We start from the raw sequence: 23077 nt of genomic DNA, 5'->3' as shown, positions 1-23077 counted from the left end.
TTTGCATTATTGTAATCCTTGACAAATAATACATCTAAAAAAATAAACAAAACCCAAAAAAAACAAAAGTACCTATTGTTAAAAATAGCCTAAAGTTTTTTATGTGCTGAGTGTTGAGTACATAGGTTTTTAGGGAAAGAGAAAAATTTTAAGTACTTGAAGGAACCGCTTTAAAAATATGAAGAGAACATGCAAACTCAATACAGGAGTTGTCCCAGTGAGAATCAGGGACATGCCTTTGCAAGGAAACTCTGGAAAAATTAGGATAGAGTGGGCAAAATCAAAGCTTCTACCCCATTGTTACACCCCTGATGATATTTGCAATCCTGTATATTGATTGATATCAAGTTTTTGAAATAATTCCTGTATAAGGCATATATACACTACAATTTTTCTTTATTAAGAAATTTGGTTTGAACAATTTTATGAAAATGTTCATCTTTGCAGCAAAACAAATTGAAATTTCTTGGGAAATAATTATACTTTTTTAATTCGTTCATTCTCCATTCTATTTTTGTTAAACTCATGCTCATAATAATGGGCCGATTTAATACCTGTTGAGGCTCAAAACCTTGTTCAAACAGATAGTCCAAAATCTAAGAATGAAAATTATAACGTGTTAAAATATAGAACAAAATGTAATGGAAAATATTACCTTTTTAATTTTTGACGCACTTATGGAAAGGAGGCCTCTGTTTTTCCCCTTTAAATTAACAATAGTGTTCCTATCTGTATTTAATCTCAGTGCTAGATAATCTATTACGTCAGAGTTTCTTCCCAAAACTGCAAAATTCCTTTTCCACTTATTTAAGCTAACAACTAGTCTACGCTCTTCGCAGCGTAGCATCCAAGTTTTAATTGGTATATTTTGGTGTAGCTTTAATTGGGCAATTCTCTCCTTCATTAAATCTTCATTATGTCGGAGAACATATGGATCCCGTATTATGGCTTTATTATGAATTCCATTAGCTTTTAGATATTTCATGATTCTGTCGATTATTAAGAGTTCTTTTCTAGCTAAGAATGGATATCGCTCAATCAATATAATAATTTCACTCTCCGATATTTCCAATTCATTCTTGAAATATTCAATTCGGTTTAGTATGTTTGGGACAACATTTTTGTCATGTTCAAATTTATAGTTAATGTGAGCGAGTTCCTTCTTATCAAATTTTAATAAAAACAAATTATTTTCGCAAATTCCTACATTGCTAAGAATGTCTAATTTTTTTCTCAATAAAATAAAAGAGTTTGACAGTATCCAGAGGTTTTTTGCAATTTCTGAATCATTTATATTATATTGTTTCAAGAGACAAACTATTTTCGTTAGTTCATTAACATTTAAACTCTGACTTTTTATTAGTTCGTGTGCACTTTCCTCCGAAAGAGGCAAAATTGATTTTAAATAATTAACACAAACGGTTTCCTGGGTATCTTTTTTGTCACAATGAAGAATAGTTGAAATGGTAGAGAAATTATGTATAACGGGGGATGATTTAACTTTAGTATAGAAAATTGAATAGTTTTTGAAAATTGAATAGTTTTTTGAAGTTTTGACTACAAGCCTCGAAATTATCATTGTCACATTCATTTTTTAAAAGAATAGAATACGTTTTTAATGATAAAATTATTTGGTCTATTTATTTATGCAAATATGGAGAAAATAAAGACAAAATTTAACTTCGTCTGCTTTTTCAAATAACGGCCAACTTCGAGCAGTCTTGGAAATAAGGAATTTTTTAAAACTAGTCCTTAGGATTAGTGAACCACACAGTACGCTGCCGTTTTAGCAAGGAGGATAGGAAGGGAGGCGAAGTAGGAGGGATGAACGCGCCAGCATCCTTGTAAGAAGTTTAGCGCGCGCTCGGCGGGAAAATTTCGGAAAAATGCTGGCGCGTTCATCCCTCCTACTTCGCCTCCCTTCCTATCCTCCTTGGTTTTAGCATAAGTAACATAAAACCCCTAAGTATGACACTTGTAGCCTTGCTCATGCATTTTTTATTACTACATCCTTTCTTCACCAACGATAAATCAGAAAAACGACTAGCAACTCTGTAACCCGGAAGTTTAATACTCTTTGGGATTTGATTTTTTTATTGGTCATCGAAAAGGAGTCAGAGTTCAAATTTAGCCAATCATATAGCACTACAAAATATTATGAGGTACGAAATGTAAGAAATAAAATGGCCGTTATGGTAGTCGGCTTATTAGGCCTAACTCTATCGGAAAATTATACCTAAATACTAAATATTATTAGGGTCATTTTCAAATTTGAAATGAAAAAAAAATATTTTTTATTGCGTAATTAGCAATTGTAATAGTTATTCCAGAAGTTTGAAAAAGGTTAATTCTTACTTTTTTATTCATCAATTCATTTTTATTTTGATCACAGTGGACAAAACCAGGCATTCATCCAGGTACAAAATACAAGTATATTCAAATTATAATAGTAAAAATCTGGAAGAAATTGTAATAAAATATTCGTAAACTAAATGAGAAACCTTTTAATATTAAAAACGTAACAAGCCGAAGGTTTTTTAACGTCTACAGTATTTGGTGCATAACATTGATAAACATCAATGAGATTCATCTTCTCAATATACTACACTAGTGATCCACAAATTTCGAGTTGTTGGTGAATTTCTAATATTGCCCGTTATAAATATTTAATATGGTTGGGGAAAATACATACAATTTCTTTAATTTCTTCCGTTGTTAAAGTTTCCGTGGCGAAAACGAAATTAGTGCGGCTATACGCCTTAAGCCTAAAAATGACTATTTTCAAAACCGCGGGAATCACGTTCCCGGAAGTTGAGTTAGATTAGTTCATGCCGCCGCTACCGAGTGGCGCTATTTTGAAAATTTTTGGTCGTCACTGTGAAGAAAGGATGTAGTAGAAAATTTTCCTAATGTCATACTTAGGGGTATTATGTTACTTATGGTTTTAGCAAAGACTACATAGCGATAGTTTACATAGTCTTTGGTTTTAGTTTACTAGTATTTAACTCTTTATTTTATACTAATCGACAGTTTTAGAAATCAATTTCATTGGGCAGAATCCCACAATAGATTATCATGGTATGATAAACTATAAATCTATTTTTAGAACTGGAAACCTTCTCTTTGCTGGAAACGCTAGATAGCTAGAAACAAGAGTAGTCTGCAGAATACCCAATTATTTTGGTGCTGAAATCGTTTGAGTGGAAACGCATTATGTTAATGAAACTTTGGATATTTATCTTCTGTTAAATCGAAAGAAATTCTATTTGATAAACTTAAATAATTAAATCTCAAGAAATATTTAATTGGAAATTGATAATGAAAACTGCAGTTTTAGGAAAAGAGCTAAAATCATTTAATGACAAGTTTTATGATCCTGCAGAAGACTCTTTCCTTTTAATTGATTGTTTAGAAAAAGATTTAAGCATTATTAAAAATATTAAACCATGCATCGCAGTTGAGTTAGGAAGTGGATCGGGCATTGTAATTGCTTCGTTAGCAAAAGAATTGAGAGGCTGTCATTATATGTTAGTTTAAATTTTCATTGTATTAATATATACCATATATTTAAAATTTGAGGTTTTGAAAAATTTAATTTTAATTTTTCCAGAGCAACTGATATTAATCCATGGGCTGCTGAAGCAACTAGATGTACAGCATTGGCTAATAAGGTGTCTGTTGATATGGTTGTTACTGATTTGACAGAGTCGTTTGGGAAAAGATTACATGGCCTTGTAGACGTACTAATCTTTAATCCACCTTATGTTGTTACCCCGTCAGATGAAGTACATTAACATTTTAAAGAAAAAATTATTGGTTTAAATATATGTTTTTTTTGTAAATTTTGGTAGGTTGGGTGTAGAGATATTTCTGCTTCTTGGGCTGGAGGTACAAATGGAAGAGAAGTAATGGACAGAATATTTCCTCAGGTACCCAAACTTTTGAGTACAAATGGAATATTTTATTTGCTGGTATTACAGGAAAACAAACCTTGTAAGTATTGTTTTCACTGTATTTTAATTTTAAGGTTTTATTTTTTTTTTGTATTATAGTGGAGATTTCAACCGTTATGGAAAGTTTTGGATTGAAAAGTTGCATTATGGAAACAAGAAAATGTGGTCGAGAAATTCTCTCAGTTTTGAAAATTCACTGGTAAACTAATAGAAAAGCAGATTCTGCCCTACATCAGAGACTTCTATGAATCAACGAGCTTTTGTGAGTTTTTTTTTTTATATAAATGGTACTGTAGAGTGTGATAATTTTTTAGGTTACTTCAATATTACATATTTAAACCAAAAAAAATTGAGCACAGCAAAATATCTCGATTTAGATTTTAGATGGCGATAGTGACTTTAAAAAGGGTGTATATGGCTGGAAACCTTCACACCATACATGTAATGTAAATAATAGTACCAAGTTAGTCTTTCCTCAAACCTGGACAACTGGCAAAATTATCTCGGCCTATAAAGAAGGACCTAAGGATATTCCAGATAACTATAGACCGCTTACTGTCCTGGCCAGCTTCTCTGTGATCTGTGAAAAGGTGGCAAATAATGATATCTCCCAACACCTAGAACAAAATAATGCCTTATATATAGGTCAGTCAGGCTTTAGGCCGGGCCATTCAACTACTACTTCAATCTTCAATCTCTATGAAACAATTATATCGAACTTGGATGAAGAAAATACATCATAGTTACCTTCATAGATTTATCTAAAGCTTTCGATACCGTGCTACATGATTTTTTACTCGAGACAATTAAAGAAGTTGGTATGCAAGAGATAGCGCTGGATTGGCTAGCTTCGTACCTGAAAAAACGACGATAAAAAGTATCTTATAATGGACATCAATCAATTACACAGTTGGTAAAACATGGTGTACCACAGGGAAGTTTCCTTGGACCGGTACTATTTAATATATATGTAAAGGATCTTCATAAATCATTAAACAATTCTATGGGTAACGAGTATGCTGATGACAACGCTATTTACCACTACTAATGAAATCCTAAACGTTGCAATTAAAAATATGGAGGAGGATATTGAAAATTTTACTACTATGCTAACTACAAATGACTTTGTCTCAACAGGAAAAAGACTAGGTTCATGATCTTCTCGCCAAATAGAAATAAGAAGATTGAAGCGCAGGGAATACAGAATATCTCAGCTGGCACAATTAAGAGGACTACAACTGCTATGAAGTACTTAGGTCTATGGATTGATGAGGACTTAGCATGGCATAAACACATATCTTACATTATAAACAAAACGAAAATGAGGATGTGGTTGCTGAGACCACTCCGATTTCATCTCAATTCTGAAACCCTCAAGATTCTCTATAACGCCCTCATAAAACCTGTTCTAGATTATGCCAACGTGTTTTTTGCTAACGCATGTAAGAATGAACTTGGAAAGTTGGAGGCGGTAATAAATAAGGTGGATAAGTTCATTGCCAAAAAATCTAAATACTCCTCCCTGACTGAAGATAAACAGATTGCAAATATAAGCACCTTTAATCGGTTATGTTTAACTAATCTTTTAACTTTTATGCTTAAAATTAAAAATCCCCGCAATATGTGATAAACTGGTTCATAGGAAATTCAAATAATTTAAATAATAAGACTAAAGGTTCGGAACTAAATTTTTATGTTGACAAATATTATAAAAAATAAAAGTGTAAAAGAAAGGAATCAAGCCCTGTAATTTAAATACAATTGACTCTCTACTAAAATTTAAAACTGAACTTAAAAAGTACGTAATGCAATTGTAAGAAAAGCATTTCGCTCTCCTATGTATTTTCCGTAATTATCTGTTTGACTCTTTAAGTTTAATTTAATTGAAACCTGAATCTGAACTCTTTTGTAAATAAGTGCAAGCTTAAAAGATGATCCCAATAAAGCCATTTTATTATTATTATTAGGGAGTCAACGAAGGGAGAGGGAACTAAAATAAAATAATTTGTATGGCTTGGCGCCAAATGGCACTAACGGCCGTAACGACATCTTGCCATACATAGTGTATCGTACTGAGGGTGCCAACAAGTTAGTGTAGCTGGTAGGTTTGGTTTTTTCCAATGAGTGACGTACAGATGAAAACTATTCGCCAGTCCAGAACCGTGCGATGGGTCCTCGCGGAAACTATTCACTGATAAAAAAACTTAATTGAACCATTGTATGAAACTATTTTCATTTGGGAACCAGTTCTCAAACCGTTCGGAGCGGTCGAAGCAGGACCTGCTCTCTCAAGAGCAGGTACCATCAAAAACCCAATGATTCGGTCGGTCAAATGACTACTCATAGGCCGACTGCTCATTTAACCGACTGTTATACTATAGCCTGTCTTTAGTATTAGGTTGACTTATAGAACGGGTAATGTATTCTAAGTATTGGTGGCTGACGGCGCCGCGCACTCACGAGCCCCGTTCTTTATTAACCAAGCTGGGCTTTCTAAAACGCGACCTAAATGACAGTACCCAGCTCAACGCACCTAGTATCGTCCAACGTAGCCTCCGTTATTAATAACGGAGGCTACGCGTCCAACCGCCAAATGAGCAATCGGTCAAACGAGAAATCGGCAAAATGCACTGCCCATTTGGCCGACTGAGAAGTCGGACAAATGGACAGTCGGCGTAACGTGTATTTTGTGGTCGGACAAACGAAACTCCCCACCCATCATAGAAACTATCCAGCCATTGATAAATCCGTTTTCTAACGTCACGCGATTCTCGCCAGGCTGCCGTCTCTCTACTTTTAAACTGCACTTCCTCTCGACTGGTTGCGTTCAGTATGACTCAATGGAGAAGAAACAGTTTTCTAAAAAAAAAATTTGCTGAACGCTTTTTTGGCCTTTTCTATTTTTTTTGGAAATACCGCCTACCTGGGAATGACTCGCCTTTGTACACAGGAGGCTGTGTACAAAGACGAGTCATTCCACTAACTTGTACCTTTTCTCCTTTTTTCAAAAATAATAAACTTTATTTTGATGCACATGACAACTAGGACTTCGCACTATACACACCCTGATACAGATACTCAAAAACAAAAGAAAAAGAAAAAATATATATACAGAAAGATAAAAGTTGGCAGTCCTTTCGACTGTTCTCTCTTCTGTGTTTTTAACAAAAAAAATGACTATTTATGTCTGCTTTCTATTAGACTACTTGCGCTTTAAAAAATGGCTGTGGCTATTGACACACAAAGTGTGTGGCAATAGCTCAGTAACTATTGACACACACTCGAAGTGTGGCAATAGCGGAATGACTATTGACACACACTTGAGGTGTGGCAATAGTCTCTTAGCTATTGATACACTTTTTGCGTCAATAATAGTAACTTGACTACTACGACATTGTGTGTCATTAGGGAAGAAACTATTGACACACGGTACTTTCAATAATAATTAATTCGTATTTTCGTAGTAAAAAACTAATGGATTTTTGTATTAATTATGCGTCTAAGATTTCAATTAGACGCCAGCTCCCGACCTGATGAGAGGCTAGTCGTTGTATTTTAATGAAATATTTTAATACGTACTATTTTAATTATTTATCTTAGTAACATTTCTTATTGACACACAAATTGGTTTGTGTATTTTTTCTTGACACACATATTGGTTTGTGTATTTTTTCTTTACACCCAAATTGGTTTGTGTAATTCTTATTGACACACAAATTGGTTCGTATATTTTTTACTGGCACACAAATTGGTTTGTGTATTTTTTATTGACACACAAACTGGTTCGTTTATTTTTTCTTGACACACAAATTGGTTTGTGTATTTATTATTGACACACAAACTGGTTCGTTTCTTTTTTCTTGACACACAAATTGGTTTGTGTATTTTTTACGGACACACAAATTGGTTTGTGTAATCCTTATTGACACACAAATTGGTTTATGTAATTCTTATTGACACACAAATTGGTTCGTTAATTTTTTCTTTACACCCACTATTGACACACGGTACTTTAAATAATAATTAATTCGTATTTTTTAGTAAAAAACTAATTAATTTTTGAACTAATTATGCGTCTAAGATTTCAATTAGACGCCAGCTCCCGACCTGATGAGAGGCTAGTCGTTGTATTTTAATGAAATATTTTAATACGCACTATTTTAATTATTTATCTTAGTAACATTTCTTATTGACACACAAACTGGTTCGTTTATTTTTTCTTGACACACAAATTGGTTTGTGTATTTTTTCTTTACACCCAAATTGGTTCGTTTATTTTTTCTTGATACACAAATTGGTTCGTATATTTTTTATTGGCACACAAATTGGTTTGTGTATTTTTTATTGACACACAAACTGGTTCGTTTATTTTTTCTTGACACACAAATTGGTTCGTATATTTTTTACTGGCACACAAATTGGTTTGTTTATTTTTTATTGACACACAAACTGGTTCGTTTATTTTGGCCGCGCGAAAAATAGCACAGATATCAGAAATGATTGCCATGTCTCCGTTTTGGACCGCTTAGTCTTACCATGTCGGAAGATGTCGCAAAATTATTTTAAGCAGTCGGCGTTAAGGACTGTAGATGGCGGTAGCGTTTTCATTTAGTAATTATCCGCGTCTTCAAGCCTACGAAATTTAAATAATTTTAGGTACTTTTGAATTGTGATATAATAATAACATAAGTAACAAACTAATAGGTATGACAATTATTAAAAATTATCACCGAACTGATTTTCGGCAGAGAGCCCCATCGTGCCAAAAATATGCCCAAGGACGATGATATACTACTCAGTTCAGTCGCGAGAGAGTGTCAGTCTCTAAAAAAGGTTCAGTCAGATCTTTATACTTTTTGTTACTTATGATAATAAAAAATTGTGTCCTGCATTTACACAGCACCGTAACCAGGATTTGATTTCAGGGTGGGCACGCAATGGAAACAAATAAAATAAAAAAAAAATTGTACATACAACCATACGGTTCAGGGTGGGCACGGTCCGACCGCTCCAACCCCCCTGGTTACGGCCCTGAATTTACAACGGAAACAAAACATATTAAAGGGAATATAACCTGCAAAGCAATCTTTATGGAAGACCCCTTCAATTTTTCAAATTTCGCTGTACAGTGGCGCCAAACATTTTTAAAGCGAAAGGCAAGAGCGGTCAGAGCTGCAAGCGTTGGTGTTCCACACCAAATACCTGAGGTTATATTCCCTTTAAACATGTCATTTCATTTATTACAACGGAAACAAAACATATTACTCAGATATTCGACAGATACCTACGGTAATAAGGGTAATTACAATACAAAAATAGTAATCATAAGACTAATAACATAAAAATACAAAATAAAGTGTTTTCGTGTTTAAATACTATTTTGATTTAGTACCTTCCTTAAAACTGATGTTTATAATTATCATTACTTTAGACAGGAAATAAGGAAATAAAAAATTCTTGAACCTAGGGTCCCATAAAATCCAGTAGTTCCCTTTGGTGGGCATCTTTCTTGAGGGACCATCAAGCGCGGGTTCCTTTATTGTATAGTGATGGGCTCTCTAGATTAAAGGAGATTTATTCTCCACATTAGCGTCGTAAAAACTCGCCTTTTAATGGATGTTCTTACCCCGACAAACATTGATTTCTTTACGGGTCCCGCCACTAGGAGGCGCGCCAAAGATCCACGCCGTCTGCCATTGTGGTTATTTTGGCGCACTTTTTTAATAATAGAGCGAGAATGAGGACTCGTTTCTCATTATTATCCTTTCAGTGTCTCACTCCGAGAAGATGGAAAAGCAGCTTCTGTACCCACCAGAGAAACGAGACGATATTTTAGCCTCGCTACCAAATCCCCACCCACGCTCGAAGAAATAAAGGCTGCGTTCAGTAACTTTCAACGAAGTATCTGAAAAATTATTTTCGTTGAGACCGTTGTTAACGTGACGTAAGAGCTTGTTGAACGCTTTTTACGCTTGTTGTAAATTTGTAAATATCGTCTGTTGTGGCGTCTGCAGCTAGCCTTCCTCCGTATTGCGACGTCACGTGACCGTTGAGCAACATAAAAACCTGCTCTTACAGCCAATGACTTCGTTGCTCAACGGACGGGCAACGACACGTGACGTCAAAACCGGAAGTCAAAAAACCCGTTCAGTAAAAATTCGCTGATTTTTTTTTGAGTTACTGAACGCAGCCATAATCAGCCCGATTTTGTTATATATTTGATTTTCGGTTTTAATTTTTATACATAATAATTTGGTTCCTCACATTTGTTTTGGCGAGCTTTTTTGTGCTGTAAATTGGTGATTAAAATGAATTTGAGTAAATTGGTGATTAAAATGAATTTGAGTAAATTGGTGATTAAAATGAATTTGAGTAAATTGGTGATTAAAATGAATTTGAGTAAATTGGTGATTAAAATGAATTTGAGTAAATTGGTGATTAAAATGAATTTGAGTAAATTGGTGATTAAAATGAATTTGAGTAAATTGGTGATTAAAATGAATTTGAGTAAATTGGTGATTAAAATGAATTTGAGTAAATTGGTGATTAAAATGAATTTGAGTAAATTGGTGATTAAAATGAATTTGAGTAAATTGGTGATTAAAATGAATTTGAGTAAATTGGTGATTAAAATGAATTTGAGTAAATTGGTGATTAAAATGAATTTGAGTAAATTGGTGATTAAAATGAATTTGAGTAAATTGGTGATTAAAATGAATTTGAGTAAATTGGTGATTAAAATGAATTTGAGTAAATTGGTGATTAAAATGAATTTGAGTAAATTGGTGATTAAAATGAATTTGAGTAAATTGGTGATTAAAATGAATTTGAGTAAATTGGTGATTAAAATGAATTTGAGTAAATTGGTGATTAAAATGAATTTGAGTAAATTGGTGATTAAAATGAATTTGAGTAAATTGGTGATTAAAAGGAATTTGAGTAAATTGGTGATTAAAATGAATTTGAGTAAATTGGTGATTAAAATGAATTTGAGTAAATTGGTGATTAAAATGAATTTGAGTAAATTTATATTAAATAAATTACGAGTAAATTTATATTACAATAAATTACGAGTAAATTTATATTAAAATAAATTACGAGTAAATTTATATTACAATAAATTACGAGTAAATTTATATTAAAATAAATTACGAGTAAATTTACTTTAAAATAAATTACGAGTAAATTTACTTTAAAATAAATTACGAGTAAATTTATATTAAAATAAATTACGAGTAAATTTACTTTAAAAATAAATTAATATCAATATGAATTTACTCATAAATTCGTATGAAAATAAATTTATATCAATATGAATTTACTCATAAATTCGTATGAAAATCAGTTTATGAGTAAATTCATATGAAAATTAGTTTACGAGTAAATTCGTATGAATATTAGTTTATGAGTTATTTCATATGAAAATTAGTTTATGTGTAAATTCATCTTAAAAACTGATTCATGAGTAATTTCACATTAAACACTCACGAGTAATTTCACATTAAACACTCACGAGTAATTTCACATTAAACACTCACGAGTAATTTCACATTAAACACTCACGAGTAAATTCATATTAAAAATTCATTTAAAACGGACATTTAATTGGACTGTTATGGTTTTGTGTAAAAATTCGTTTGTAATTTTCTTTCACGAGCTTGAGTGCGCAGTCGAGTAATTCCGAGGTGGTTATTGAAGCAAATATAAATTAATTAAGACGTGCCATTATTAAAAAAAAGTATACGTTATATGATTTGACAACTAGGTAGCGTTGAATTAGGACATATTTTCGCAAAACACACCTCTAAATTTGATACGTAATAATAAATTTAATTCCGACCAAGCCGTTCCTATTTGTCACAAAGCGAAAGAAGGAGAAGGGTGTGTAAAATTTCATTATGTGTCGAATTTTTACGAGGGGGTACTTAACACTTTCTCGACAAACCCCTTTAACCCTGTCGGCTGCTCCGCTAATCTCCGACGCCCCTTTTCCGAGTTGTTAAAATGGCGAACACGCTTGTTTTACGGAGGAATAGACCTCATTCGGCGGCCTGTTTAAAGGAGGCTCCCTCTTATATACTTTCGGACCTTGTCCAGTTAGGTATCGCCCGAATCGCCTCCGAGCGTAATTTAGCGATGGTCATTGCGTGGCTCCCCGTTTTATACTCGCGTCATAAAACTCCGTAAAGTCTATTAGCCTTATTATCGGCCTCTTCTGGGCCTCTCTTCACGTCTTCGCAACGGGTTTAATTGCCGAAGCCCGACTTTGTATCTTTTCCATTACCGCGCGCGCGGATGATAAGGGCCGGACGCGTCGTTAAGACGCTACGGGCGCTATAGCCAGGTTCACACTTACCCCTCAAATCGCTTCGTTTTAGATAACTAATTTTCAAAAACCAGCGTGAGAAATCGCTTCGTGTTGGTTCGGGAAGCGAGTAGTGGCCTTAAGCGATCGAGTATTGATACATTTTTCATCGGGTAGTCGAGTCGAATAATATTTTGGTCGAGTCCGGTTGTCGAGTATTCGATTATTTCCAAATTTTCCTTGTTCGAGTCAGAAAAACCCGTTTGGGTACTCGAGTAGTTAGAAAAATCTTTCGGGTATTTGATTAATCGACGAGTTCTATTCCGGTAGTCGATTAATTAAGAAAAATTTAAAATAGCCTACTAGTTGCTACTTAAATGGATGTTGGGTAACAACTAACGAGTTAAAAAACATAAAATTAATTAACAAAATTTTATCTAACTCAGGCACTCACGGCAGAGAGAATTCCGAGCAAAACTAAAACTAAAAAACTTCAATACGAATCCAGACAGCCAATTCATTCAAGGTCATTGAATGACATGTTCAATTGGATTTATTTGACCCGTTTTTCTACCCGGGCGACTGGCAATGACAAAGAGATTATTGTTGAGAGCCTGACGAGTGGTCGAGTACCCGAATATTGCCACCGGAAAAAACAATTCAGCGAGTTTTACAGGTGACTTATTCCAGTATTCGAGTACCCGATTAGGGCACATTTCTGATACTCGATAATCGACGAGTATTTAAAATTTTCTTATTCGAGTTCGAGTAACTGACCTCAAAAATTGTCGGGTACTCGCACAGCCGTACAAATCGGTTCAAAACGACAAGGCGGCGAAGTAAAGCTGCTTGTATATTCAAGAATAATGGGAATAGAATAGACCTTTCTATATATTCCTAGCTAAACAGGCCAAACACTTTCGCAAAGACAACATAGCGCTTCTTCATTAGGCTTTGCAAACTCATTTATTATTTGATTTAAAACATTCCGCTTATGCTCTTTCTTATTTGATTGATACTACGTGAAGATAGTATATTTCAAAATATAGTAAGTCCGTAACTGAACTATTTACAAAATCCATGAGATATAGTTTATTAACTATTTATAATGGTTTGTATAACACTGTAACCGTTAAATGAGTAGAATTTTGATCAAAAATCCACTATTTATCCAGACAACTAGGTTGGCAGGTTTGCCAGATAATCATTTTATGAGCCTCCCTGGTTCATGAGAAATCGGGCCAAACCTTCTGCCTCTCTATACACAAAAGTAAATAAGCACGTAAGTAGTATTTTATAGAATGGTCTATTCGAAATAATGTCAAATAATATTACTGTAAGTATAGTAAACATGATTAACTAATTGTTTTGGAATAAATTTTAGTATTTTAAAATTATTGGTAATAATATGAAATGGCTATAAGCCAACCGGGTGAAGTGACTTCGCACGTGTGAACCAAGAATTAACGTCGGCGGTCAAAACTGGCATTCAAACCGACCTAAACTGGGTTTTAAGCTCTAGTGTGACCGTGGCTAAATGTTGTAAAGTGTCATAAATATCAACTGGGGGAGGGTCGTGCATTTTCTCAGCCGTTGATGAGCCCGTGAAATGGCGACCTTTCAACCTCTCTTCCTTCAGCTCTTTAGAAGATTCTTACATTTACCGAATTTTAAAACCATAAGGTCAACTTACTGGTCAACCGTGTTCCTTCCTTCAAAAATAAGTTGGTCTTATTGGAATTAAATCCTTCTGAATTCCCCAAAATGGTTTTGGGAAATGCATCTAAAAATCAGGGCGAGTTACTTACGTATTTCATTTTTCACGACTTATACGCCACTCTTGTATTTATTGTAGCAGATCACGCTCTAAAGAAATGGGGATAAAAATAAATTACGTATTCAGCATTTTGCTTTTATAATAATAGATGGCGTACTATTATTGAAGTAGTGTAGTTGTAAATAGTCAGGAAAAATTAAGAACGTTAAATAAAATAAAATGCCAAACCTTACCGCGAGTATACAGGGTGTTTTCAAAGGTTATGCAAAAATTTGAAGGAGCTGTAGGGGCTGAGTTGAGAAGTATACCTGTTTTTTCCCATTTTCCTACGATGAGTGAAAAGAGCACCAGAGAGCTTCAAAGTGTGGCCTACTAGCCCCTGGAAGTAGGCTGCGACAAGCGCAAAACCAAGCAGCGGGGAAATGCGAACATTAAGGTTTGGGTTCGTGTGAAGGTAAAAAAGGACTTTGTAAACAAATCGAGGTAACCAGCGTAAAAAAGTAAACTTAAACAGTATTTAAAGTCCCTGCTGCTTGGTTTGGCGCTTGTTGCAGCCTATTTCCAGGGGCTAGTAGGCCACACTTTGAAATCTCTGGCGCTCTTTTCACTCATCGTAGGAAAATGGGGGAAAAACCGGCATACTTCTCAACTCACCCCCTACAACTCCTGCATAGTGCAAATTGTTTCTTCTACAGGATTTTTGCTCCCAAAAGACAATGAACAGAGCTTCTAGCATCGTAAAGGTGAAATTCGAACTTCCTACTACGTTTAAAAAAGGTTCTTGATAGAAGTCATTATAACTATTGGCAAAGCGAATGAAGAAATTTCCAAAGTAAAACTCGTTTAATCTTTTCTTATCTGGCTTTTTTTCGCTCGTATATAGTCAAATCCAATTTTAATTTCGGAAATATCTCTTTTTCTTGGTGCCGACGATCGTATGAAGACGGCGAAGGGATGAGATCTTATTCGCAGTTATTAATAGTGGCCCATTTTTTCGCTCCGAAAATTCTTAAATTCCTTTTTCTTTAATCTTTTTCTCTTTTCTTTAAAGAAAAACTTTAAATTATCTCTTCGGAGGCAATGACGGTTGCCTATATCTCGAATTAATCTCTCCTCTCTCTCTACCCGTAGCGGTATGAATCTTGAAGTCTATCGCTCCCTTATTTTAGGCTTGACTGCGTTTTCATTTCGATGATCCCCCCCCCCCCCCAAATTCATATTCATCGATCACTAACAAGTAGCCCTGGACGTGCAAGTTCAACAAATTTTTATTTTAAATATTAATATTTTTAATATTGTAAACAGAATTTAAATTATGTGGGTTTAGGTTATCATCATCATCCCCTTATTTACATATTTTTTAATTTTATCTTACGTTTATCATAGACGTCAAAGTACATCATGATGATTTAAACCTTTTGATGCACCGCTACTATGAAATTGGATCCATGGAAAAGACATGGTTTTTAATTTTAAAATATTAATAGTTGATTTACTTAATTTAAATCAGATTTGTTTGATTTTACCTAGTTTTTATTAAAATTTTATAATTTAATTTAGTTTTATTGATATTTGGCGTTAGGAAACGTAATCCTAATTAAATTTAATTACTACTTTGGTAATTTGGTTTGTTCTTAATCGACCGTGTTACATTGAAGCATAATGATTCAAATGAATGATTTCAAAAAAAGTTGAATTTAAATCAAACAATTCAGGTAGAACAATAAGAAAATCTTTCATGTGGAAATTTAGTAGTCTTTTTGAGTTTCTTATTGATCGTTTCAATCAAATTCAATCCATCAGATGTCGAAAATCTCAATCGTTACTTCTCACAAATATCGTTAAGATCCTAAATTCAAACACATTACCTCTAGAAACGTAGTTGTATTTATTTATCAGCTTTAGAATTATTTTGACAAATTAAAGGCCTAGGTTTGCTTCTGCCTGTCCCCCTTTAAGATAACTTGCCTGAAAAGCAAATACCCTGGTGGTGGGGCAACATGTTCAGCGGTTGGCCTACCACCAGGGAATTTGCTTTTCAGGCAAGTTAATTTAAGGGGGACAGGCAGAAGCAAACCTAGGCCTTTAAGTATTCGTTTTAATTTCAAAAGCTTTTTAAATTTCGCAAATACTTGGACCAAGAACGTATTTATTTCTAGGAAGAAAAACTATGCTGAGACGATTTTGAGCATTTCCCCAATCGCCCTCTTCCGACGTGATTGAAGAACACCCCTGTGACGAATTTCCTTCCCCCACTCGTGTGACGTGTCCATTCAACCATGTTGCCCATGGATCGGACCAACATAAATATATACATTATTGCTTGGACGCAAGTCGCCAACAAGCGAGCTGAAGCGATTACATTCCCGGAAGTAAAGTTCAGGTGGCGCCATTTCGATATTTTTATAATGTGAAGAAAAGATGTAAAAAGTTCACCCAAGGGTCATACTTACATGAATTATGTTACTTATGTCTTATAGGAATCAATGAGAAATCATTTGCCACGATAAATGCATTACCTTATCGTCGCAGCATTATCAACCTCATCCTATGCGTTCTTAAATCTGTCCTTCAAGATCGTTATTATAACATCTCTCAAATTAACTTTAATTGTCAAAATTTTACATTTTTCACCCGTTGATTAATCAACCTATGTAAAGTCCTGGTATTGATCTCAATACTTTAAACCCGTTTGGGCTGTTCCAAAGATGTAGCAAAAATAAAAATATCCAAGTCGATATAAATGACCGAAATTTGTACTCTCTAGATTTTGGTTTCTGTATTTTATTTTTAATTACTTTGTAATTGCGTAACTTCGCCGCCAATAAAGGCCCTATTTGAAACTCAAGAAAACTCGGCGCATCTGACGAATGGTCTGAGTTTGGAATAAAATGTAAAACTCGATGCCAAAAATAGTACATTTATTCTTTGATTACTTTATCTCATTTACTTCTGGTAAAATGACTGGGCTCCGGGTACCTGTATACAGGGAGTTTCAAAAGGTTATGCAAAAATTTTAAGGAGTTGTAGGGGGTGAGTTGAGAAGTATGCCTGTTTTTTCCTTATTTCCCTACGATGAGTTGAAAGAGTGCCAGAGAGCTCCAAAGTGTGGCCTACTAGCCCCTGGAAGTAGGCTGCAACAAGTTCCAAACCAAGCAGCGGGGAAACGCGAACATTAAGGTTTGGGTTCGTGGGATCGATGAAAAAGGACTTTGTAAACAAATCGAGGTAAAAAGTAAACTTAAACGGTATTTGAAGTCCCGCTGCTTGTATTTGCGCTTATTGCAGCCTACTTGCAGGGGCTATTAGGCCACACTTTGAATCTCTCTGGCACTCTTTCAACTCATCGTAGGAAAATGGGGAAAAACAGGCATACTTCTCAACTCACCACCTACAACTCCTTCAAATGTATCCATAACCTTCTGGAACACCCTGTATACAACATTTTTTAATCGCGTACTCGGTATTTGGTCGAGCTGTAGAGAGCAGAGTTTGTTCCCCCGAAGGCCGGTGACATGGTCCCCGATGCCTTTGCCATCCACTCGAGTGGCTCTCTCGGCGCTTCTTCGCCATTATAGAAAATCGAAGCTGCTGTATAAGCTGGTCTCGTGTTCCGAGGGGGGGACCTTGTTTCTGACGCTACCGTCGGGAATATATAGTTCCGAGGATAAATCACATTTTCGCTCCCTACACCGCTGCATGGATATACCACGTCACCCGTTCACCGGAACTTGGTACGATTTGCTTTGGTCGAAATACGAAGAAGAATTCTGGCTCTGGTTTCGAATTTACCACGAAAGTCAATTGAAAGAAAACTAACTTAAATTTAGTTTTTATTTAGTAATTAGTTAAGATTATTTTAAAATTTAGTTTAGGTTAGTGCTGAGCTCGCATTATTAATCATTTTGTCAAAAAAATAAGCATAAAACAATAAAAATAACAATGAAAATCCATACAAATTAGATTTAAATCGAATCAATCGATTTTTTATTTCCTTTTAAAAAAGTAAAAAAATTAAGAATCCTGATACCAATTACAGGCATTTAAAATGCTTTATCTGTAATCAGTTAGCTCATTTTATTTTATTTTAATAAAAATTAAATCGATCGATTTTTAATTTAAATCGACATTTTTATTTAATTTCTTTGGTTGATTTTCCAGTTATAATTGATAGATTCCTTGTGTCTCTCACAATTTGTCAGTTATATAATCTAAAATTTACTGTACTCCTAATTAAATTTAATGTAATCCTAAATAATTTTAGTGTAATCCTAAATAAATTTAGTGTAATCCTAATAAAATTTAAAGTAATCATAATTAAATATATTGTAACCCTAATTAAATTTAATGTAATTTAGTGTAATCTTAACTAAACTAGTGTAATCCTAAATAAATTTATGGTAACCTAAATAAATTAATGGTTATCCTAAATAAATTTATGGTAATCCTAAATAAGTTTAATGTAATCATAATTAAATAAAGTGTAAACCTAAATTTAATTATGATTTAACTATATTTAGTTTCCACAGGTTAGTTTTGTATTTGAATATTTTAGGACCAATTTTTTAATTTATTTATTCTTCTATTGAAATAAATTATGTGAGTTAAATCAATGATTTTAAAAAAATCAATTTGATAAAAAACAATTCGTTCACGATTTAAATAAAATGGATTTAACCAACCCTGGAAAACGGGTGAAAATATTGCCCGAGTGAACGAGGCTTTATTTACGTTTTAAACATTTCAACTTCTGTTTTGAGTAATAATATCCCATTTTATGAAAAGAATTAAATGACATTATACACGAAATTCTGGAAAGGCATTTCTCGACGCTTCTCTTCATAAAGCCAAGGTTTAAAAGCTTTCCGATGGACGCAGGTACGCTACGAAAATCGCCAAAAAATCTCAGGAATTCGGTAAATTTCTCCCTTCCCTAAACACGCCTGTACCATTGTAAGCGGCTAACTTTATAATAGCGAAAATATTTTAAATTCCCTTCCTTTTCAAACCAACGTATATATTTCTCCTAGGTTACTCCTCCCCGCCCCACCCACCCACCCAAAAAAATAGAATTAAAAAAATGTAAAAGTTTAAAATATTTGAAAAAAGAAAGTTAGTTTCCTCGGAGTTTTCATCTCGCGTTAAGTGCTCCCATCTACCGAGAGGCGGAAGCTCTAAAAATAAGACGTTTCGCTTCTTCAAAAAATGCTTAGTAATTAACTTTTAGACGCGGTAGGCTTAAAACGGAGACTAGAAAGCGGAAGTTTCCTCTCGAAAACGGAAGCGAAGTTTCCGGAACCAGGGATCTAGAAAGAGTTTCTGCCGCGGAGAAGTAAAATAAATTCTACTCGGCTTTAGATAGCAGGCTACTATTGATCTTGAGAAACGCGGGGATGCCGAATTTCGAAAGGATTTCAGTGTCTGCTACATTCGCCCTTTCTTTCCCCTACTGCCGACCTCAGTTTACCTTCAGTACCGCTTTATTCGGGCTAAAAGGGAATCAGTTGGACGTCCTATAAGTCCGCCCAAACTCGTAAGGAGTCCCGCGTTAAAAGTAACGAAGATACCGCGCAGATATAATAATCAGGGTAGGACATAAGGATATTTTTTTTAGTAGTCAGTTTGACTAGTGAGCCTCCTATCTTAATTTATTTTAGTAGTCCCTGACTAGTGGGGGTAAAAATGGGGGCTATAAAAACAAGAAGGACAGCCAATATTTTGCTTTACCCGTCAGAATTAAAATAGAAATTTATTATCACTCGAGTTACGTGGCTTTGGCTGATCACAATTTTTTTTAATAAAATGGTTTTGATAAATGAGGCATTTATGATACGCCATATTCACCATTATTTATAAATATTTAGGTAAATTTTTCACAAGTCAAATTGACTAGTGAGCCCCCAGATTTCGATTAATTTTAGTAGTCAGAGCATTTATTTTAGTAGCCTTATGTCCAACCCTGATAATAATCGTAGAAATATAAGAAAAAGTGATTGAAAAAACTGTATTTTTAAGAGAATTAAAATTGTGGTATTTCGAAATGATATGACTTTACGGCGTAAAGGAATGAATTATTAAATCTAACTTATACGCCATGATTAAATTATTGCAAAATTAAATTGAACGAATTCGGCGAATTCCGTCTGTCGTGGAGTGATTGCGAAATAGGAAGTTTCCGAACAGGAAACTCGTCCCTTCCTACTCTTTCCGTTGGAAAAATAGTTGGTTAGTTTTATGGCGAGAAATACGAGCGTACACGCGTTTAGGTTTGAAATTCGAAAATAACTAACTTCTGAAATAGAGCCAATGTTTATAATTCTAAATACTAGTAACAGTTCGCGGATAGTTGTCAGTCCGTCGGTACGTAATGGCTTACGTTGTCATTGGCGAAACAGACTATCATTAAAAAAATTGCATTGGGTGAATAGGAAGTGTCATACTTATCTTTATTATGTTACTTATGGGGTAAAAAAAGACATATCTGGCCTTATGCAAAAAGATATCCACCAGTAACTATCCTTTGGTGATTGTGAATGTGCAACACGAGAGCTACACTGAAATCTACTCTGACGCGTTTCGCTTTCTCATTCGATCTCTTCCTATTTCAAATAGTTCAATTACATTTCTAGCCTATTTAAACTCAGCCTTCAGCCTATTAGCAACAACAATAGAGTTGTAAGTCGGAAAATGACCGAGGCCTTTTTCCGAAAAAGGACATCGCACTTCTTCTATGAGATTTGGCTTTCGACAAATTGTTTTCAAATTGAAACATGTTGTTAAGCGTGATCAAAGGAGTGAAATTGTCCGTTGCCATATTTCTCTAGCTCCTATAGTTTGTCCAGTATCACTGGTCAAAAGTGGACAAAACTTAGTATAGCTTATTTGCTAAAAGGTATCAAGGCCCATCAGTTAGCCTTCTACGTTCGCGCGTCGCTAGTCCGGGCTCACTATCAATAGAGTTTTCTTGTCAAGATTTTTACACCTCTACTTCATTATTCATTATTTCTTTTCTACCAAATAATTATTCGATTAATTTTCGTACGTGGAATTATTAATTATTCAAAATTTTATGAGCTTTAATAAAATAAAACATACCATAAAAGAAATACTTAATAAATCAGAAAATATTTGATTAACCGTTTCTTTAAATCCCACATTCAACACTCGCTGATAGGAAAGAAACAGTCACACCATAACCGATCAAACACTTATTTGTCGATTATAAAGTCACGGTCACACGACAGTTTAAACTTAATATTTAACCATTTATTTACTGAGTTCGTTCATCGCGTGATCAGAACGAAACCAAATCCGACGCACTGTTTTGGGGAGCATCCCGAATCTTGGCAAGAAAACTCTATTGATAGTGAGCCTGGACTAGCGACGGGCGAACGTAGAACGCTAACCGATGGGCCGTGAATTCTCTTAACAAATAGACTACACTAAGTTTCGTCCACTTTTGACCGCTGATATTGGACAAACTATATGAGCTAGAGAAAAATGGCAATGGACAATTTTACTCCTTTGATCAAGCTCAACAACATGTTTCAATTTGAAAAAAATCTGTCGAAAGCCAAATCCCATAGAAGAAGTGCGATGTCCTTTCCATATTTTTCCGAAAAAAATAAAGTTTTAATTCCATGATTAGTCTAATATATTGTTTGCAAATTTAAATAAATCGGCATTTTCGCCGCATTTTTTCGAATCTAAAAGTAAAACTAAACCTCTAGTTTAAACTGATAAACAATGTAACACTATTAATGTTTTGTAGTATGTTTACTGTTATTAGACATTTTATATCGATAAAAAGTTAAAAACATTTAAAACCCTAAAAAGTAATTTATGTTTAAATTTTTTTTCCGATTTCCGGAAAATTTTCTGTAAATTTTTCCGCATTTTATTTTTCCGGAAAATTAACAACTTTAAACAATACATAATGCCTACTGGGCAGTATTTGTAACAAAGTTTGTACCAAAGCTTAGATTCTTAAAAAAAATTACTATAGAGATATTTCACTTGTATAGGGGTCTACGTCACCAATGCTTTATCGTATTGAGAAACCCGCTCAAAATGGCGACCATTACACTGCCAAAGCTAGGGAAAGCCGACGACGTGAAATATCTCTATTGGGCCGGATAGAGAAATACAGGCTCCGATACCGAATAGTCTGAGCAAAGTTAATTTCGTCCTCGTACTCTAGATTCGAAATCACTGCCTTACGCGTGGGTCAGTAGCGTTCACCCACTTCCCGCCGGAACTCAGAAAACATTAGCGCCATAGTTACCATCAGGGCCGGCTCAAGAAATTTTTTTCACCCGGGCAAGGGGGATTTTTGGCGCCCCACTCATTTTGAGGCTAAATTAAACTATCCCCCCCCCCGTAAAAACATTACCGTGTCCATGTTATAAATTTACCGTTTTCATAACAATAAATAATCTCTTTCTAAATACTTTGTGTAAACATATTTAATACCTTCTTTATGGTACATGGTCATTTTACATGGAGTTTGAACACTAGTATACCTTAAGTACTTTACTTATAATGTCCATGCTGAATAGGATTATCGTTAATATATAGGTTGTCCTAATTTGATCGGCCCAGGCGTTTATAAGAAAGGACCCTTTTCTTTTGGAATTTTCAGAAAAATCGTTAAATTTTTCACCGTTTTGAAATTTTTATTTTTTGAACGATAATTATAATTATTATTGAGAGGGGGCGGGGAGGAATGAATGCCCAACCATGCACTTCGACCCTAGGTCCATTGTTCTCCCCTGACCTATGACTTAGAAAAGTCCTATCTCCGACACAAACCTTAAGTTACTTTTGGCTGGCATATTAAAGAAGTCGTTAGTTTCCAATTGATGCATCCCAAGATGCTCTAGCCTTTGAGCCGCATAAAAATCGCAGCTACAGAGAACGTGAGAGGCAGTTTCTTCCTCGGCCATACAGGCCCTACATAGTGGGTCATCGCTGATACCAATAAGATTTAAATGTCTGTTGAGCTGGCAGTGACCTGTAAGCAGGCCAGTAACCCACCTTATA

At 34.5% G+C, this 23077-nt stretch overlaps 2 protein-coding genes and 2 long non-coding RNA genes across 7 annotated transcripts; 2 read left to right on the top strand and 2 right to left on the bottom strand.

Annotated features, from left to right (window-relative positions):
- Window positions 1-383: 383 nt before the first annotated feature.
- Window positions 384-1582, bottom strand: mTTF (mitochondrial transcription termination factor). Its single transcript, XM_090179527.1, has 2 exons — window positions 656-1582; window positions 384-596 (listed from the first exon to the last, which is right to left on the bottom strand). The coding sequence occupies exons 1-2, from the start codon at window positions 1577-1579 to the stop codon at window positions 384-386; spliced, it is 1137 nt and encodes a 378-aa protein (XP_090035653.1). The 5' UTR covers window positions 1580-1582.
- Window positions 1583-3157: 1575 nt separating this feature from the next.
- HemK2 (HemK methyltransferase 2) lies at window positions 3158-5650 on the top strand. 4 transcript variants are annotated; one of them, XR_016481191.1, is made up of 5 exons: window positions 3158-3527; window positions 3611-3785; window positions 3852-3929; window positions 4053-4215; window positions 4331-5650. XR_016481191.1 is itself a non-coding variant. In XM_090177808.1 (4 exons), the coding sequence occupies exons 1-4, from the start codon at window positions 3319-3321 to the stop codon at window positions 4154-4156; spliced, it is 630 nt and encodes a 209-aa protein (XP_090033934.1). In that variant the 5' UTR covers window positions 3158-3318; the 3' UTR covers window positions 4157-4216. The 4 variants fall into 4 exon arrangements, 1 of the variants encoding a protein (XP_090033934.1); XR_016481190.1 differs by having other exon boundaries at window positions 3852-3993; window positions 5091-5650; XR_016481189.1 differs by having other exon boundaries at window positions 3852-3993.
- Window positions 5651-7931: 2281 nt separating this feature from the next.
- On the bottom strand, window positions 7932-10248 carry LOC149942857 (uncharacterized). The gene is made up of 3 exons (XR_016481259.1): window positions 9580-10248; window positions 9417-9511; window positions 7932-8777 (listed from the first exon to the last, which is right to left on the bottom strand). It is a non-coding gene; the product is annotated as an uncharacterized LOC149942857 (long non-coding RNA).
- A 5175-nt stretch (window positions 10249-15423) lies between these two features.
- On the top strand, window positions 15424-16604 carry LOC149942856 (uncharacterized). The gene is made up of 3 exons (XR_016481110.1): window positions 15424-15497; window positions 16195-16418; window positions 16516-16604. It is a non-coding gene; the product is annotated as an uncharacterized LOC149942856 (long non-coding RNA).
- Window positions 16605-23077: the final 6473 nt, after the last annotated feature.

Source organism: Leiobunum rupestre, chromosome 6 (genome assembly GCF_980474605.1).
Source record: "Leiobunum rupestre chromosome 6, qqLeiRupe1.1.hap1, whole genome shotgun sequence".
NCBI lineage: Eukaryota > Metazoa > Arthropoda > Arachnida > Opiliones > Sclerosomatidae > Leiobunum > Leiobunum rupestre.
The sequence above is the reverse complement of the archived record's forward strand: the minus strand, read 5'-3'. Positions and strand labels throughout refer to the sequence as shown.

What these genes read in the sequence shown, in the direction of transcription:
- HemK2 (XM_090177808.1), top strand. Translation starts at nt 3,319, where the DNA reads ATGAAAACTGCAGTTTTAGGAAAAGAGCTAAAATCATTTAATGACAAG. An exon ending in TTGAGAGGCTGTCATTATAT is followed by an intron (nt 3,528 to 3,610) that starts GTTAGTTTAAAT and finishes TAATTTTTCCAG; the next exon opens with AGCAACTGATATTAATCCAT. An exon ending in ATTACAGGAAAACAAACCTT is followed by an intron (nt 3,994 to 4,052) that starts GTAAGTATTGTT and finishes TTTGTATTATAG; the next exon opens with TGGAGATTTCAACCGTTATG.
- mTTF (XM_090179527.1), bottom strand. Translation starts at nt 1,579, where the DNA reads ATGATAATTTCGAGGCTTGTAGTCAAAACTTCAAAAAACTATTCAATT. An exon ending in GTGCGTCAAAAATTAAAAAG is followed by an intron (nt 597 to 655) that starts GTAATATTTTCC and finishes TTTCATTCTTAG; the next exon opens with ATTTTGGACTATCTGTTTGA.